The sequence below is a fragment of the Trachypithecus francoisi genome, unplaced genomic scaffold (genome assembly GCF_009764315.1).
Source record: "Trachypithecus francoisi isolate TF-2019V2 unplaced genomic scaffold, Tfra_2.0 Lachesis_group8, whole genome shotgun sequence".
Lineage (NCBI taxonomy): Eukaryota > Metazoa > Chordata > Mammalia > Primates > Cercopithecidae > Trachypithecus > Trachypithecus francoisi.
In genome coordinates this window covers 21,493,670-21,514,014 of record NW_022681473.1, presented here as the reverse complement: position 1 = coordinate 21,514,014, position 20,345 = coordinate 21,493,670, and the positions used below count along the sequence as shown (strand labels likewise).

Genomic DNA, 20,345 nt, shown 5'->3' with positions numbered 1-20,345 from the left:
CACATAGCCTTCTATTTTACATGGAAGATCTTATGGCTGTACTTTTGTAGTATTAGCTTAGTAGACAGTATTTTTCTTTTGGGATTTCCAGCATTTAGCTTTTATGAACAAAGGGATATTTTGGTTTTTATAACAACTTAGAGACAGTATTATCAGATTCTGATAACCAATGGTTTTATACTTCAGCCCCTGAAAGACATTATATATAAGTATTTGTTGGTTTTTAATGTGAATTTTTTGTCCTGCATACCAAAAAAAAAAACCTGTTTTATTTTAAAGAATGAGCCTGTTGGCCCTTGCCTGAGATCTTTTCACAGCTATTCATCCAGTCATTATAGGTTGTTAGCCTGGCCAAATAATATTTAAGAAATATGAAATTTGATAGAGGATATAATCTTCTAAAGCAACAATTTGTTTTCTTTCAATGAAGGGAAGCTGGGTGTGGTTTATTCATTCATTCATTCATTCATTCATTCAATGAACACTTATCTACTATATGCCAGTCACTATTCTAGGAATTGGAAACCAAACAGAAAATACCTCCAGCTCTTACAGAGCTACGTTCTAGTAGAGGGAAACAGACAGCAGATAATAAACATAATCATTTAACTAGAAAGTGAGTGCTCAGGGGGTTGGGGTCATTAAGGAAGACCCCACTGAGAAAGTGACATTTGAACATAGACTTGAGGGAGGATAGAGGTTCTAAGCCGTGCAGACATACAGCATAAAAGCATTTCAGGCAGAGAGAATAGCATTGTGGAGGCAGAGAGAATAGCATTGCAAAGGTTCATGCGAGAAATAGCAAGGAGGGCTCTCCAGCTGTGGTGGAGGTGTAGGAGATGAAAACGGAGATAAATATGGTGGAGCATAGAGCCACTTTTTTTACTGCCTTGCAGAACATTTTAATAATTTGGGCTTTTCTTCTAAGAGAAATCTAGTCATACAGTTCCTAGTATGACTAGGAACTGGACGGCACAGCAGGAGGTGAGTGGTGGGCCAGCAAGCAAAGCTTCACCTGCATTTACAGCCAGTCCCCATCACTCGCATTACTGCCTGAGCTCCGCCTTCTCAGTGGTGGCATTAGATTCTTATAGGAGCATGAACCTATTGTAAACTATGCATGTGCAGGATCTAGATTACACGATCCTTATGAGAATCTAAAGCCTGATTATCTGTCTCTGTCTCCCATCACACCCAGATGGGACCATCTAGTTGCAGGAAAACAAGCTCAGGGCTCCCACTGATTCTACATTATGGTGAATTGTATAATTATTTCATTATATATTATAATGTCATAACAGAGTGCACAAAACATGTAATGTGCTTGAATTATCCCCAAACCCCATCCCCACCCAGCCCCCAGTCTTTGGAAAAATTGTCTTCCACGAAAGCAGCCCCTGGTGCCAAAAAGGTTGGGGACTGCTGACTTGGAAGATTTTGAACGCAAGACTGAAATGAACCGATTTACATCTTAACATAATTCCTCTGGTTACTCTGTTGAGAATAGACTAGTGGGATAAGAGCAGAAGCATGAAGATCTGTTAGGATGCTATTGCAAAAATATCAGTGAGAGATGATATCAGCCTGTACCACTGGGGTGGACAGGGAGAAAGTGAGAAATGATCATATTTGGGATGTATTTTGAAAGTAGAACCAACACGACACTACTAGAAAGGGATATGGGAAATGCAAGAAACAGAGGTCAAGGGTGACTCTTAAATTTGGAACCTGACCAATCAGGTAAATAGTGGTGCTATTTAATGAGATAGTCACGTCTGAGAAAGGAGCAGATTTGGGGAGAAAAACAAGTTTGGTTTTGGACATGTGAAATTTGAGTTGCCTATTAAGTGTTCAAGTAGAGATGTTGAATAGGTAGTTGGATATATGAGTTTTATGATAGGGAAGAGACCAGGATCGTAATTTACGAGTCATGGACATATGCATTTTTTAAGTCATTAGCTTGGATTAAATTACAGCAGTAATTACTATAAAAAGGAAAATGGGTCAAAAATCAGTTACTAGGGTATTCTAGCCAACATTTAAAGGTCAGGAAGGAAAAGAGCAATAAAGGATTAGCCAGTAAGCTAGTAGAAAAACCATTCAAGTATTTTATCCAACAAGCCAAGTGAAGAAAATGTTTAAGGGGTTATCAAGCATATCATTATTATTGTACCAGCATGCTATATCCTGAGAGATTGAGCTGGATGTGGGCAGAGAATGAACCACTGGATTTGGTAATGTGGAGATTGTTGGTAATCTTGTAAAAGCTTGTGTGAAATCGGTTTTGAAGGAGGTGAGGAAGTGAGGATGGCAAGCAACTCTTAAGTTTTGCTATAGTGCAGAGCAGGAAAATGGGATATAGCTGGAGGGGCCTGTGGGATTGAAGGTATTTGTTTTTGTTATTCTAACAGTAGAAAGCACTGCAGCATGTTTCAGTAGGAATGATCCAGCAAAGTGGGAAAAATTGAAGATGCAGCAAAGGGCTAACTGTAGAAGCAGAATTCTTGAGTAGACAGGAGGGGATGAAATCTAAGGCACAAATGTAAGAGTGGTCCTTAGGAACAAGGATGATATATAAGTAAAGTTATAGGTATGTTGAAAGATTTCATGGTGGGACTTCTGATTGCTTCTCAGCAAAATATGAGGTGACTTGTCAGATGAGAATGAAGAGGTACTGAGAATGTTGGAGATTTGATGAGAGAGGAAAGGCTGAAAACAGTTGTCTCAGAATGCGAATTAACTAGAGAGGTTTCTAACTTTGGTAACTGGATAGATGTCAGTGTTGTTAAGAATGGGAATACAGAGGAGAAATCATCTATGCATTGATGTTGTGCTGGGAATAGCAAGTTCAGTGATAGACATGTTCATTTGGAGATGCCTCTGATTCCCACAGAATGTGCCAGATGTGAAGAAAATGCCAAGAATGGAATCTTAGAAAATACTAACATTTAAGGAACAGAGTCAGTGAAAGAGTGACTAAATAGAGGCACTGGAAGAGCAGGGTCATGAGGTTTAGAAGAACAGAGGGCTGGAGAAGGACAAAGAGGACAATAGTAGTGTGTCCTGCATTGGTTCATTTGCAAGCTTTTAGTTGGTATTTTACTTTTAATATTTATGGTTTATTTTGATGGGCATTAGGAAAATGTTTAACTGGTACATAAAACCTGTGATTTATGAAAAATGGTAATCATTTTCCCTTTTAACCTAAATAAGTGTAAGATTAAACTCTAGATTGATTTTTAAAAATTATGTAAGTAATGATACTGCTAGCTAGGGAAAAGTCATGATAGTCATTGGTAAATGAATAAGCTGTGGAAAGCTCTGGGTTTAACAGTTTAGAAATTATTGGTGACTTCATTTTATCAAAAGCATTTTTTAAAATGGGGAAATATCTACACTAAAACAACATTAATAAATTTTAGAATAATGGAAGTATTAAAGTGAGCTCTCTATATGTAATTGAATTACTTTTAGAGCTGTTAGCATAGTTTCTAAAATATAGCTCATATATTATCCTATTACTTAGTGACTAACTTTAAAGCAAATAGGAGATGATACCAAGAATCATTCTTTTTTCTTTTTTTTTTTCTTCTGAGGTGGAGTCTCACTTTTGTAGCCCAGTCTAGAGTGCAGTGGCTAGATATCCGCTCACTGCAACCTCCGCCTCCCCGGTTCAAGCAATTATCTTGCCTCAGCCACTCCAGTAGCTGGGAATACAGGCGCCCACCACCATGCCTGGCTAATTTTTAATATTTTTAGTAGAGACAGGGTTTCGCCATGCTGGTCAGACTGCTCTTGAACTCCTGACCTCAGGTGATCCACCCGCGTCGGCCTTCCAGAGTGCTGGGATTATAGGTGTGAGCCACTGCACCTGGCCAAGAATCATTCTTTAAAAAACGTGTAATAATAATAGAACACAAATGAGGAAAGCTTTCTGAAAAAACTTTATTTGTTAGAAACATGAAAAGGTGGCTGGGCATGATGGCTTCACACCTCTAACCCCAGCACTTTGGGAGGCCGAGACGGGCAGATCACCTGAGGTCAGGAGTTCGAGACCAGCCTGGCCAACGTAGCGGAACCCCCTCTCTACTAAAAATACAAAAATCAGCCGGGTGTGGTGATGCATGCCTGTAATCCCAGCTACTGGGGAGGCTGAGGCAGGAGAATTGCTTGAACCCGGGAGGTGGAGGTTGCAATGAACTGAGATTGCATCACTGTACTCCAGCCTGGACAAGAGACTCCGTCTAAAAAACAAAAAGACAAAAAAAAGAAACACAAAAAGTTAATTGTGTATTTTTAATAAAATAGTAGAAAACCTTGATGGGTGATTGAAGAAATAGGGCATTTCTCAGAAAGATAGTCTAAGCTCTATAAGCAAGAGGGGATCTGTTTTTTATAGCCCGCTACTCATTGAACAAGGTATTTTTAATATGGTTTGTTGCTGCAGTTGTATTTCATTCTCCTGACAGGAACTGAAGGGGACTGACTTCTTGTTATGTACACTTGTGTGTAGTGAGTTAGGCAAGTTCGTTGGACGTTGTCTAAATCTTGAGTTTTTCCTTCATCATTCTAGATGTTTTGGAGACATTTCAGTTTACGTAATGTTAAGCTTTGCCATCTTAGGTAGCAAGCATTTATACAACTCTTCTCCATTCAGAAAGGTGATTCTACCTGGGCTTGGGGGGCATGCACAGTAGTCCCAGCTACTTAGAAAGCTGAGGTGGGAGGATCACTGGAGACCAGGACTACGAAGCACTGATCACACCACTGCCCCCCAACCTGGGAAACATGATGGGACACCTGTCTCCTAAAAAAAATAATAAGAAAAAATTATTCTAATTGGCTTATTCTACGTTGGTAGAGCGGGTTCTTTTTAAAATTTCTAAGTGGTTTGTGCCTCAGAAAATTACATTTGCTTTGAGATAGTTGAAATGGGTTCCTAGTTTTAGACTATTTTTTTAAAACAGCACCAACTATGTAAACCCCTTTTCAAATTTAATCATTGGGTGATCTCTACTCAGTTCCATGATCTGATGGATATAAAGCCGTGAGTCTGATAATCATTAGAAAAGAGCATTCGTGAGATTTTAGAATACGTAAGACTGAGGATGCCTGCCATATGTAAGTGTACATGTGTATGCTGTTTGAGTTTTTCTCCTCCTTTTTTCTTGCATCACTAGTATTTATTACTAATGGTTGAATTTATTTCATACTGAGCCACTCTTTGGCCAGGAAAATCTCAGTAATCTGTTACTTTTCCCTAACCAGCAAAGTTTATTTAATTATTATTTCAAAGATGCAGGAGAAATTTAAATCACGTTTCACAGATATTGAAAAGACCATAGCTTTGGATTTGTCTTCCCGTTTAGTTGCCTTTTATAGGAACAAACCTAAATTTGTCATTCAAATTTTGCCATCCTTTAATCCTCTTTAGCTGTCAGGCTTTGTTAATAACCCAGTCAGGTCACAAATATACAGGGAGATGATTATAGAAAGTAATAAGCACAATTTGCCTAAGTACATTTCAGGAAAAAGAGCTAGAGGTCCATGGCAGCTGAGGGGGTACTGCTGTCAAGCAAGTTTTCTGATTCCTGCTGCACCTCTCTAATAATAAAGCCCTATTTTGCTTGATGATGAGAAATACAGCTAGAGAAAAACCTAATATGAACAAATTAATAATCAGTTTACCACCCCTCTCACAGTACACTGGCTAAAAGCCATAAATGTTGAAAGTTGGGAGAGACTGAGTAAGATCCTCGAAACCATGTTATTACCTGCAAAGTGGCCACTGAGGTGAGTGCTCCCAGGTGACTTTCATTTGGTGGCATAAAGCAAGAGGAAACAGTATGTAACAAAAATACATGATATCATCATGTGTTTTTCACTTTCCCCTTGATCATGCTTTGGCCATATTTACTTAGGTGTAAGTAGATGTGTTCAAATTAAAGTGCCTATCTTAATTCCATACCCTTGAGGCAGGATCTGCAATCAGGCAATTAGAAAGCTTTATTACCGAGATCCATCCACAAGTCTCTGCTCATAACATTGTTTGATAGAGGGACTTCAGTGGGATTTTTAAAACTTTGATTTGAATATCATACTTGCTACCTCTACCAATGGAAAGGACATTTCCTAGTGCTTGATCTTTTTCCTTCTATCTAGGACCTGTGAGGTATTACTAGACTCAAATTTTGATCAATTATGGAATAACTAGGATCTTGAGTTCTCATTTGAAGATACTGTCCTTGTAATTCATTTAATTTGAGGAGAAAAAAAGACAAAATAGCGTTTGTAACTTCATTAGCCTCAGCCTTGCTCTGTATCCTTGCTCTAGGGGAAAAAGGCAAGCCTGATAAGCCCCAAAAGTGCTGGGCATAATTAAGGATTGGTTTCTGCTCTCAAGGAGCTAGGAGAGTCTTGTTAGAGAGTTGTTCGATGTGCAAGGTCTGTTGGCTTAAATATCAAATTTATTACCTATACCAATGGTAAGTTTAAATATCATACTTACTACCTAAACCAAGTGTAGTTTGCTAGTAAGTTGTAAACATCAATACCATATTTAAAGCTTTGGTTTAAATATACTTATTACCTATACCAATGCAAAGGACATTTGGTTGGCCTAAATATCATACTTGTTACATAAACCAAGTCTGTTGGTTTTCCTACTAGATCACTTTCCTCTGCGTCAGCAGGTGACCACTCATAGCAGGAAAAAGGAGAGGCAGATAGTAAACACTACCGGTTGTGGGTAGCTAGGAAATCTAAGCCCCCTCCAACTGTGTAGGCTCGTTCTAAGTTTAAGAATGGAGTGAAGCAGACTCACTGTAAGAGTGTGTGATGGAATCAGAAAGATAGGTTGTATTTTAAAGTCACTGACTATAAGAACTTTATGACATCTGCCTTTTGCAGAATCCATGGAAATCGTACCAAATCTTGGTACCAAATAATGATGATATTGCGGATAGTTTTCTTGACTACATACATCCTGCTCTGCTAGTTTGATGAGTTAGCACACATTGCTTTCTGCAGCTCTATCCCATAACTCTCCAGCTCTTTCCCACAGCACATCCACACAAAAGTACCATTTTTACCCATCTTTCAAGACCCACTTCCACCATAGGCCTTACTTGATCTCCTAATTACAAGTAACGTGTAATCAGACAATTTAACTGTGCCTCTCCTTTGGCTCCTTTGACTTGCCATGTTAGTTATCTGTGTACATCACACAACTCTCTAACAAGACTCTCCTAGCTCCTCGAGTACAGAAACCTATCCTTTTTTCACCTGCATACCCCAGCTCACCAAGCATTCCATACTCTCCCCCCAACATTTAGCACTTAGAATATTCTTTAATGGCAAAGTAGCTGATGATATTTCAAGTCTGAACTACTCAGGTAACTAAGTATTAAATGTAATAAAGAGTAATTAACTTGTACCTACCCAAAATTTGCCCAGAGTGCTTTCCTAGGAAACCCCCCTCAATATACATAAGTAGATACAAATCTCCTTTAAAGTCTACAGTTCCCACTGTAAGAGGGAGAAGAAAAATGGAATTGTATTGTCTTGCTGGTCCACTAGGAGCTAACACATCTAACAAGTGGCCTGTATTGTCCCACCTTCAGTCCCTCCTGTTTTTAATGAAAGTTATAAACTAATGTCTCTCTTGACCCTCATTGAAAACTAACACTATGGGTCAGTCTCAGGAAGTCTGTTGAATTTGTTTCCCCGGTAATCTTGCTTAAAGAAAAGTTCCCTAGGCTGAAGTAAGCCAGAGATTTAAATAAAAAAAAAAAAAATAGCCATGTCAGTTAATTTTATTTTTCAATATAATTTCTGCATGGAAAAGTCTCATAGTAAACTTACAATGAATTTTAAATTTGCTTTAGATATGTACTCTGATCATTTACCTTTCTAGAAGCACTTAAAACTGCTGAAAGCCTGGATTCTTCATTAAAATAGTTTCTGACACAGCCTACATGTCAGGGTATCTGTGTCTCAACTGGTGCTGACGTTGCTTCCTGTGCTTTAGTCATTTAAGAGAAGGCTACATGGCAAGACCAAGAGGCCAGATTTATAGCCAGTGTTCCTTTCTCTACTCTAAAAGGAGGCAGGGCATGTGGGATGCAGGGGCATATAGGTCTGCAGAAATCAATTCAGCTCTAAGTTCTTGGGCAAAGCAAGTTCCAGGTGTGACCATGTGTGAACAGAGTATTTCCCAGGATAGAATTCAACTCCAGGATATGTAGTAAAAGGGAAACACACACACACACACGTTCATATTTGGGAATCACATACTTTTTTTCTTTCTTTCTTTCTTTCTTTTTCCTGTAAACTCTTCTGACTTAATCACCTCACCAGGAGAGAGTGCTGATTTCAAGTCTTTAATATGGTCTGTTTTCTCTCTGCCATTATACTTTTGAGGTCAGTCAGTACATAACCATTATTTTAAAACATTCTGCAAAGCATTTCATTCAGCAGTAATTACTGAATGAGAACAGGTCTAAGGAGCCATTATTTCTTTTCAAATAATTTCTTTTTTCTTTTCCAAATAGAGTATAACACAGGGCAGAGGAGGTGAGGCACCTTCATTTGTCTCTCAGGTGTAGTCATCGGCAACCTAGGTTTCACCCAGATTCAGGTTCTGTATGCTTATATTAGCAGTGGTTTCATTAACGATGTTCCCAAGAATCCTCTGACAGTAGGACAGTAGTTTGTTTCTCCCTTTCAGAGTAAAACATCCCAGACACAGAGATGTAAATTGATTTGCCCAAGTTTGTACGGTAAGGCTGCAACTGAGGCAGGATTTGAATTTATACCATGGAAGTGTTCCTCTTGGTACAAGGTCTATTAGACTCTGTTATAACCTCTGGAGGTGAAAATCATAAAGGTATCTATTCCCAGTAAGGTCTCCTTCTTCCTCAGCTATACCTGTTACTCTGTGTGGTACCAAAGTCCCACATGTCACCTGTAGTAAAACCTTCCTGGTAATATTTTTAAGTAATTTTGTATGACAGTGGTGAACAACTGAAAGATATATTTTTGTTCACTTCATGGCATTTTGCTATCTCTTCTAAAAGATAGATTATATTTTACTAGAGATAAATAGGAAATAGTGTTATTAGGTCGCTTAAATTATAATAAAAGGAAACAGTCACCATGTGTTTTTAAGCTACCTATTTCCAAAAGAAATCATTTTTAACTGCATAATTTTGAGTGCAGTTGGGTAGAAAGGTAAGGAGAAAATACGATATAAAAAGTCACTCATACCTGTTAAAAGGATGATGATGTCTGTAGTTTCCACCTAGGTACTTTAATTGAATATATCAGAATGCTTCCTGTAGGGTAACTTTTCCGAAAGGCAGAAGAAAGGAGACCGTAGAGTATAATATAAGCCTGTTCAAGCAGGGATGGTAGGAAAACAGAATATTCCACTGTTGCACAAAGACCACTTTTATAACATCTTTGCCTTAAATTTTGAATTATAGCTCGTATTACAAATCAGTTTATTATTTATGTCTTAGAAATTAGTTATAAATTGCATAAGAATATAACATATTTACTGTATGAAAGCAAAAAGTATGTTTGGGGAAGGACTGAAATAAGATTAACAGACTAAAGGGGGCTGGGCACAGTGGCTCATGCCTGTAATCCCAGCACTTTGAGAGGCCAAAGAGGGCAGATTACTTGAGCTCTGCAGTTTGAGACCAGCCTGGGCAGCATGCTGAAACCCTGTCTCCACTCGAGAGGCTGAGGTGGGAGGATGGCTTGAGCCTGGAAGGCAGAGGTTGCAGTGAGCCCAGATCATGCCACTGCACTCCAGCCTGGGTGACAGAGCAGTTCTGTCTCAAAACAAAAAACAAAAAACCTAGAGGGAGGGAGTTATTGAACAGCAAAGAGGTAAATGACTATAGGTAGCATGATACCTGTAGCCTTTTTTCATATTGTAAGGCAGTCTGTCTATTCAAATGTCCTTTAGAGAGCACAGAGCCGACTGTGAGACTAATTTCTAAGTGTACTAAATAATTTGAGGCTTAGATATGCTAAGGAGTTTGATCTGAATTAATTGCTGCTTTCTTCTAAAAGATTGGTAGAAATGGACTCTACACTGCCTCCAGTATCCCCTACATACATGCACACAAACGTACACACACAGAAAGTTGAAATTACACAGGTACCCTGATAACTTCTTTTTTTAATTATTATTATTATACTTTAAGTTCTGGAATACATGTGCAGAACATGCAGGTTTGTTACATAGGTATATATGTGCCACAGTGGTTTGCTGCACTCATCAACCTGTCATCTACATTAGGTATTTCTCTTAATGGCTACCCCTCCCCTAGCCCCCCACCCCCTGACATGTGATGGTCCTCTCCCTGTGTCCATATGTTCTCATTGTTCAACTCCCACTTATGAGTGAGAACCTGCAGTGTTTGGTTTTCCCTTTCTGTGTTAGTTTGTGGAGAATGATGACTTCCAGCTTCATCCATGTCCCTGCAAAGATTATGAACTCATCCTTTTTTATGGCTGCATAGTATTCTATGGTGTATATGTGCCATATTTTCTTTACCCAGTCTATCATTGATGGGCATTTGGGTCGGTTCCAAGTCTTTACTGTTGTGAATAGTGCTGCAGTAAACATACGTGTGCATGTGTCTTTATAGTAGCATGATTTATAATCCTTGGGGGTATATACCCAGTAATGGGATCGCTGGGTCAAATGGTATTTCTGGTTCTAGATCCTTGAGGAATCGCCACACTGTCTTTGGTTGAACTAATTTACACTCCCACCAACAGTGTAAAAGCGTTCCTATTTCTCCACATCCTCTCCAACATCTGTTGTTTCCTGGCTTTTTAATGATCACCGTTCTAACTGGCGTGAGATGAATACCCTGATAATTTCTAATAGCTGGTTAATTGATCATATATAGAGATTCTGAGTTGGCTATAACTAAAAGGCCTTACTTTAAAAAGATTACATTGGGGATAACTTACTATTCCAGTGCAGCTTTTCAGGGAGTCAGGGGCTAATAATATTAGCATCTTACCATGTGCTGGGCAATGGTCTAGCTCTTTGCATGTAATTCTCAACAACCTAATGAAATGGATGTTATTATTAAGCTTAATTTGCAGCCGGGTGCAGTGGCACACACCGGGAGACTGGTAAGAGGATCACTTGAGCCCAGGAGTTCAAGTCTAGCCTGGGCAACATAGTGAGACCCCCACCTCTTAAAAAACAAAAACAAAAAACTCAGTTTGTAGATGAGGAAACTGATTCACAAAAAGGTAAAAGTAACTTGTCTTGCCCCAGTCTGTACCTATAACCACTGCTCTAATGCTAAAAGAACCACATGATTTTATCATTGGTGCTGGCTTTAGTTACTTGGCTCTTACCAAGTTTTGATGCCTCTCAATTCATTTGTGGCATTTCTTTATTATAACTAACCAAAAAGCATCCTAAGTTACCCAACCAGGAATCTCTACCAATATATGAGATTTAGAAGGTAAGAATGCTTTTTAACAAATATGTGTTTACCCAACTCTAATTGGAAAGTGGAAAATACTCCTCTAGCAATTTGTAAACAATTAAGATGAGAAGATAGGAGATCCTGAGAACTTCATATACTTTGAAAAACTGTTTAGCCACATGATAAATTGTGCCTTTACCCCTCAGGAGACTTTACTTTGACAAGGTATATTAAATATGTAGTTGTTTTTCCAAACACCCTTATAGGATAGGTTACTATTAATAACCCTATTTATGCAGGAGATACTCTAAGTGTAGAAAAGAATGTTAATATACTAGGATCTCATAGTAGTTCCAGAATCAGAAATACCTTTTTTGGAGTTTTACACTTAGTTGATAGTCTTGTAGTCTCTTACTTCTAAGAAAAACCAAACTGTCAGGATTTGAATTAGATGCTAAATGCTTTGCAAGCAAGTAACAGCATTACACAGAAAAGTGTTTTCCATTTTCACCTGGGACCTTGTTACCTAAAGCATTTGATTTAAATAGTGTTGCTGTTCCTTTAAAGAAAAATCATACCTCTCAAGGTTAGTGTAAGTCATAGAATCTCCCCATTTTGTGTCAGCAAAAAATAAGTCTTATGCATAGAAGATGACTTGCTACTTTCCAGGTATCTTTCCATTTTTCCTTCTCCAATATTTTCCTGTGTTACTTTAATGAGAACGGCATTCCGACCTCTGCCAGGGAAACAGGCAATATTTTTCCACAAAGGCAACTTTTTTTAGTTCCCCTTTGAGCTGGAGCAGACCTATACTGTAGTCTAAAGAAGAGAAATTTTAAGTTCTTCTGAAATACTTCATTTACCCTTAGAAACTGGAAGGAGTAATTTTAAAAATTAGGCAATGCAACTATCTCCAAGCTAGGTATGCAAATCATATCAGAATCCTAAACTGGTCTGGTTTTTTGTTGTTGTTGTTGTTGTTGGTTTTTTTGGGTGTTTTGTTTTGTTTTGAGAAGGAATCTCGCTCTGTCACCAGGTTGGAGTGCAGTGGCGCAGTCTCAGCTCACCACAACCTCCACCTCCCAGGTTCAAGTGATTCTCCTGCCTCAGCCTCCTGAGTAGCTGGGACTACAGGCATGCGCCACCATGCCCAGCTAATTTTTATATTTTTAGTGGAGACGGAGTTTCACCATGTTGGCCAGGATGGTCTCGATCTCTTGATCTCATGATCCTCCTGCCTCTGCCTCCCAAAGTGCTGGAATTACAGGCGTGAGCTAGCGCACCTGGCCAAACTGGTCTGTTTTTAATAGTTTATTGTAAGAAAGTTAGTATTCACAATTCTAATCTTAAAGCATGTAGCTTTTATGTGATCATTTTGATGCCTACTTCCAAGAAATACCCTAACATAAACCTCTTATTCTTTTTTTATTCCTCTTGTTCTCCCTGATTCTTCTCGTCTCCCTCTGAGAGATGTTGGCCCCAATTTCCTGAATTTGAGGACAAGACATTCTTAGAATGCACATGGCTTGCACAAGATGTCTGAGTTTGAGGTCATGCAGAAGGAGTAATTTAGCTTCAGGGTCTCTTGTGCACATAATATTTTATAAATTACCTACAAGGTATTTTTTTGTATTGCATAAGTTTAAAAAGATGAGACCAATTAAATTTTTACTGTGGGCAGAGGGTGGGAGAGAAACAGAAGAGAATCAAATGTTGAGGGAGGAAATCAGCTTCAGAAAACACAGAATTTCACTGGGTTCCAGTGTTAAAGGTTTGTCCTTTGCTTTTATAATGTTTTATACAACCTGTGTCAGTCAATGTGAAGAATGCTTTAATCAGCATCATTGTCATAATTATTTCCTCTTTGCTTTTAATAGTCATGCTTATTTATATCCCAATTAAGAATTGTCTCTGAGAAGTGTGATGTTCTTCATAATAAATTATACTCAATTGGGTGTGCAGAGTTGGTTGATGTCATTATTCTGTTTTATTTTAATGCTCTTGTGTTTAGCTCCCCTGACTTAACTACATATACCACATGGTGAAAACAGAAGTGAGGGCAAATTAACAACCTCTGTCCTGTCATAGGAGAATCTGGAGAAAGAAAGCAACTACCATTGCTCATGACTTCTTTCCCATTAGCCCTCCATGGGCGGACATGCACACACACACACACACACACACCCCTTGCTCATGGCTTCTTTCCCATTAACCCTCCATGGGCGGGTGCACACACACATACACCACACTCAGTCTTTATCAAGCTGTACTTTTCACTGCTCCCAAACACAAATGAGAATTTCTGTCCCTGTTGCTTTGCCCAACACTTTATTCTTCCTTGCCTAGAATGCTGCCTTCCCTACTGACCAGGGGGAAGCTTAGAAGCCTTGTAATAAGATAAACCTGATCCAGATCTCAGCTACTACTTTTGACTTTAGGCAAGTTACTTTATTTCACTGATAATCAGTTTCCTCATTCGTGAAATGAAGATGCACATGGTTTTTATGAGGGTAAAGTGGATGAAAAAATATAAAGCACTCAAAAAATATTTCTTCTATTTCCTGTAGTTCCCCTTCTATAAGTCCTGCCTGTTCTTTAAAATTCGAGTTCTAACTACTCAAAGCTTATTCTCTGAAGCACTTATTTGGAACAAATATTCTTTGCTTGTATTTACTGTCTCCCCAAGTTGTTTGCCAATTTCTTGAGAGCTGAAACTCTTAAAAGAATCCTCAATTTCTGACATAGTCTTGTTAAATATGGTAGCCTCCAATGTATAATAGTGTAAAAGTAGAAAATGGAAAGTGACTCTCTAAGCATGTGGTCCCCTTACTCTAAAGTCATTAAGTTGGAGCTTTTGAGTCCATTACATTTTCTTGGCACAGTAAGGGAGATGGCATTAGAAGTACTTCCGTAAATTGTGAAATCTAAGAGAGCCATCAGTCAAGAAAGAGACATCTTGTGTTTCCATTCATGTAGAGAGAGCTTGATTTGGTGAATCTGTACATACAGATAAGATGATAGATAGATAGATAGATAGGTCTATCTTTGAGACAACATTCTCTAAAGAATAAACTTAGAGTGTGTTTGAATGTTCTGGTAAAGGAGAGCAGCTACAGGAAAGCTGTGATTCTCCATTGGAAATGCATTTTCATTGACAATGTCCATGGAACACAGCGGGGAAAGAGGATAGCTATTCAGCTTGCCAGATGAGCTAGAACTAACCAAGGGTAGTCAAAGGAGGGACAGATGTCAGCCAGATTGCTGCCATATTAGATACAACTATCTGGTAACATACTCCCCTACCCAGAGAATGACCATCAGGTAGAGCTGAATAGTGGGGGTTTTGGTTCATACTAACACAAAACTCTTAATAGGATCAAAATCCTTTGACTCATAGGTAAAAGTCATCATAGAGGTCATTCCCACTATACTTGCCAAAAGTTATTTTTATTGACATGACCAGAACTTGTTTTCCAAAAGAAATATTGCAAAACATTTCCAAAAGTTACATTGCAGTCTTAATTGTTGACTTTCTGCCATCATCCCCTTAATTCATTGGCTTTTAATTTAATTTGTCACCTTTTGATATATCTCATTTTAAGCCATGATGCAAAAATAGTATTTTTCTCTGCTATAATTTATCTCAGACTTATCCAGGTATTAACCTGTCATTTCTCAAAATTGAAGGAAAACTTTTTGATGATATTTCTAAGTTCAAGAAAATATTTCATGGCCATTATGAATGGAACAAGGTCTTGGGGCTTAATCTTTGTCGGTACAGTTGTTTTTATCCTCCCAAATACTTGACAATAGCCTACAGCTGAAACTTGAACTTCATTGCAAAATCTTGAATCACAGTAATGATCTGGCTTTGGGTGCTGCAGCTCACTGATTTTTGTATGTTCTGCTGAAGAAAAACCAGCATTGTCACATTTTTGCTCTTGATATTTTAGGACCTTGTACTGTAGTACTACACAAGAGAGATATTTCTAATGTGCTATATCTGTGTCTCTTGTCATTGAGGTAATTGTCATGAGAAAACCCTGGACAACAGCCATGACAAACAGAAATATTTTGACAACTCACAGTCACTGGATGCTGCTGAAGAAGAGCCCTCTGAGAGAGGAACAGAGGAGGACCCTGTATTCTCTGTTGAGAATTCAGGGAGGGACTCAGATGCCCTTAGACTTGAAAGTAAGTTGATTTGACCTAAGCTGTGCTTCTGGGGAAAAATCAACTCTCAAGCTTTAAGCTTAGGCTTTTCTCTACTTTTAAGAATTTGTTTTCTTCTTTTAACAATCATTATATTGTAGCATCATGAGGGTGACCCCTAGGTGGTGAGGCAGAAGACAAACTATAGTGTGAAAGTGTTCTTCACACTTTCTTTGTTCTCTACTTCAGTGTCTTCTGTTGCTAGAACAAATCTGATTTGTTTATGTATCAGTCTTCTTAATGTTACTAGTATATTGAGTAAATCATTGTAAAAGGAACATAAGTTGCTTTTACACTAACCCAATAAAATACAAAGATTTGGAATAATGGGCTTACCTATTATGCTCTCTCCCAAGATTCCCATTTTATGACCACATTTTGAGCTATATTGTACTAAACAGTTCTTGCTTAGATTATCAGAATTGCCAAAATGCATGACTTCTTTTTAGTATTCACCCACTTGACCACTTTACTGTACCTGGAACTATGCATAACTCCTCCCCACTTCTTGAAACTCTTCTTTCATCTTGGCTTCTGGAATATCACTTTCTCTTGGCTTTCTTCTGTCCACACACCATCTTTTAAAATTTCTTTCACTTACTCTTTATTCTGCCCTTTATTTGTTGGGTTATCCAGGATCCTGACTTTGACCTTCTATTCTCGTCCTTCTATGTATTATCTCTTGGTGATTCAAATACCCTTGACTACACCAATGACTCCAGACCTATATTTCAGCTAAGACATTCTCTACAACTCCAGATCTTATTTCTACTTTTTTTTTTTTAAGTGTACTCTTCATCTGGATGTGCCATAGGCACTTAAATGTAACATATCCAAAATTGAACTTCTCCTCATATTGGCCCTATTTTCTGAAATGCTTCTAATTTCTACATTCCTGATCTCTGTTAACAACATCACAACTCACCCAGACACCACTGTATCCAGTCAATCTTTCAGACCTGTTGCATCTATATCTCTTCATTCATTCCCTCTGCCACTGCTTGAATTCAGACTTTCTTCATTTCTGCCTGCACTATTGCAGTAGTGTCTCAATTTGGCTCTCTAAATCTAGTCTTTTATTTTAGTCTGTATGTGAAGAAAGAGAATACACGTAATCAATACAGAATTTTAAAAGTGGAAACAACCAATGTTACTAATTTTTTGTGCGTCCAAAGAGTTGTTTCTAAAATGTAGATCTGATCAGATTTGCAAGTTACTTAATCTTCCTGAGCCTTTCTTGCCTCATTTATTTAAAAACAGACCAACAAAAATGCTTTATAGAGTGGTTTTGAGTATTTAAAGGAAATAACTTGGTGAAGCATTTATTTTAGTGCCTAGTACTCAGAACCCAGTAAATGTTCTACAAACATAGGTATAACTGCAGCTTCAGGAGTCAAAGTCTTTACAAGCACATGCACATAGTATATGATAAGTAAACATCTGTTCAGTTCAAGGGAGCCATAATATATTTGCACAAGAATTGTTACAGGAAAGGTTCCCTGTTTGCTTTTCTAGGTTATCTACTCAGAGTTCCCAGTTTTCTCTTGCTATACTGACCCAGCTAAAAAAAAGGAACACCACTGGTGGCAACGAATGCTTATGATTATTGTTTTCTGCTCAGAAGAGAATGATTTCCCTACCTACCTTAATCTGAGTGATTTACTCTAAGTCTTTTGTACTGTCTGATTATTGGCTTGAAATTTTATGTCATTGCTTATATGTTAAATGATAAGCATATCTGCAGCTTTCCAATCTGACTTCAAACCAAGATGACTGGTTTTTCAAGAGAACCCTAGGACTCAAAACAGAATTGCCCAAGGCCCTATGGTGGTAATCTTTTTTTATATTTTTGAGAAGGAGTCTTGCTCTGTCACCCAGGCTGGAGTGCAATGGCGCGGTCTCGGCTCACTGCAACCTCCACCTCCCGAGTTCAAGCAGTTCTCCTGCCTCAGCCTCCCAAGTAACTGCGATTACAGGCACATGCCACCACACCCAGCTAATTTTTTTGTATTTTAGTACAGACGGGGTTTCACTGTGTTGCCCAGGCTGGTCTCCAACTCCTGAGCTTAGGCAATCCACCTGCCTCAGCCTCCCAAAGTGCTGGGATTACAAGCATGAGCCACAGCGCCCGGCCCTATGGTGGTAATCTTAATTTGGAACCAAGTTTGTCTAATTCCTTAGAATACGCTTTCTTTTTTGTGAGACAAAGGGACAAATTCCCTCTACAGTATTGTTATTAAAGATAGTATGTGCCTTACTTGCCTTCAGAAGCCACAATCTTAAGTACTCTAGCACCCATTGATATTACTCATGCAGGATTTCTGGAGGAAGATGTTTTTGGTCAGATTTTCCTGGTCATGTCTTTGAATTTGTGTTCTTTACCTCTTTCTATGGCTATGTTTACTTCTGTCTTGTTTTGTTCCAATTTTAGTATATGTGCTGCCGAAGCGAGCACTTCTGTCTTATTTTCAATCTAGCACTCATCTTTCCATCCTCTGCTCCCTAAAACTCCTTGAAACTTCTCTTCCAAGATTGTTAATGCTGTTTCTTATCAAATATAGTCACCTTCTGTTAATCGGCTTCTGATATTTCACTCCCTCTCAGTAGTGTTCTCTGTAGCCGTTAACTGGCTTCTGTTTCTACTCCAGGTATGGTGATCCCAGTTTCTTCCTGGATAACCATTGTCATCTGATCCAAAAGTCTTTCCTAATATTGAGCTAAAACATGACCTCTCATTTCTAGTTTTGTCTTATGAGGCCGGCAACGTCAGTCTTGTTTCTCATTAATAGCACATTCCCTTAGGTATTGAAGATGGTTATTGTTCCTGCCTACCTTCCTTTCCTGTGTCTTTTCTTCTCTTCAGTTAAATGTCCTCACTTTCTTGAATAACTTAATGTTATGGCATCTAGTCTCTTCACTGTCTTTGAAGTAATCTCCTTGGAATTTTTCAAAATCTTTTCAAGCCCAAATTATTGGTGTAATATATCAGCTACTCTTCCTGCCACTGGATCCCCCTAGATTTCTTCAGTCCCTCTTCTGAAGTTTTGAATACTTTTTGCCAAGTATATTTTCTGTGAATGTGCTCTGCTTTGCACATCTCCTAAAGTGAGGTACCCAGACTTAAACATGAATCTCCAGGTGTGTGTGGAACATTTCAAGCTTCTTTTTGTTTTCAGCAGAACTACATATGCATAGCTATGTTTCTTTCTTTCTTTCTTTCTTTCTTTTTTTTTTTTTTTTTTAGATGGCATCTTGCTCTGTTGCCCAGGCTGGAGTGCAGTGGCACAGTCTTGGCTCCCTGCACGCTCTGCCTCCCGGGTTCATGCCATTCTCCTGCCTCAGCCTCCCGAGGTAGCTGGGACTATAGGCGCCTGCCACCATGCATGGCTAATTTTCGTATTTTTACAAAACAAGATTTTACCATGTTGGCCAGGCTGTTCTCAAACTCCTGACCTCAGGTGATCTGCCCACCTCGACCTACCAAAGTGCTGGGATTACAGATGTGAGCCACCATGCCTGGCCCATAGCTTCATCTGTTAACACTTCTCCTAGTCCCTGTGATTCTTGATAGTACCTAATATGGCTCAGATACAACCATAAACCTTCCCACTACCCTGGAATAGGCTTCGTCTCCGTAAAGGATGTGAACTCACATAAACCTCACTGTGGATGCTCACATTCTCTCCAACTTCACAATATTTATTCTTTTTTTTCCCAGTGTGAAAATGGTGCATGGTAACGAAAATCGTTTTCAGTTTATATCATACCATCTGTCCTACAAGCAGCAAGATTTACTTACTCCTCTTGCTTCAAGCATAATTTGAAACCTTTCGAGATCTCTCTACAATCCAGACCTTTCACCAAACCAGAATTCTGTATTTTCAGCTGTACAGGACAGTTGTGGAGGGCAATGTTCTATATAGGACAATATCTGAAGATACATTCCTCCATCCATTCTTGTCTAGACTGTAAGTTCCATGGGTTGTTACCACCCAGCCCTCAGCACATTGCTAGATACAGCAACAAATATTTTCATGAATTAATGACAAGTGTCTACAATTCCAAGTCTTTATCCTGTTGCCCTTTCCTAACTCCATTGTCTTTATAAATATCATTCTGTTTACATATTCACAGATTCTAAACCTATAGTCATATTAAAAATCCCAGTTTTTCACATTAGACTTAAAAATCTTGAAATCATCTTTGAGCCTATCCTATTACTAATTTTTCTCCATTAACATTTCCTTGTATACCTCTTTACCCTCTCTTTTTAAAAAATTCCTTTTCCCTTTACCTTAAGACAACCCACTTCTATAACTTTTTTTTTTAATACGTTAAGTTCTAGGGTACATGTGCACAACATGCAGGTTTGTTACATATGTATACATGTGCCATGTTGGTGTGCCGCACCCATTAACTCGTCATTTACATTAGGTATATCTCCTAATGCTATCCCTCCCCATCCCCTCTCCCCCGTCCCCACAATAGGCCCCAGTGTGTGATGTTCCCCTTCCTGTGTCCGAGTGATCTCAATGTTCAATTCCCACCTGTGAGTGAGAACATGCAGTGTTTGGTTTTCTGTTCTTGCAATAGTTTGCTGAGAATGGTGGTTTCCAGCTGCATCCATGTCCCTACAAAGGACACGAGCTCATCCTTTTTTATGGC

General features: G+C 38.7%; 1 protein-coding gene across 4 annotated transcripts in view; it reads left to right on the top strand.

The window, feature by feature from the left end:
* TTC17 (tetratricopeptide repeat domain 17) overlaps positions 1-20,345 on the top strand; it is a 159,105-nt gene that overhangs the window by 78,575 nt on the left and 60,185 nt on the right. For 3 of the 4 annotated variants that reach the window (XM_033205331.1, XM_033205333.1, XM_033205334.1), the window contains one exon: positions 15,492-15,662. The exons of the other annotated variant lie outside the window; for it this stretch is intronic. In XM_033205331.1, the coding sequence (XP_033061222.1) occupies positions 15,492-15,662 (171 nt within the window). The remainder of the gene's footprint in view (positions 1-15,491; positions 15,663-20,345) is intronic. 4 annotated transcript variants of the gene reach the window in all.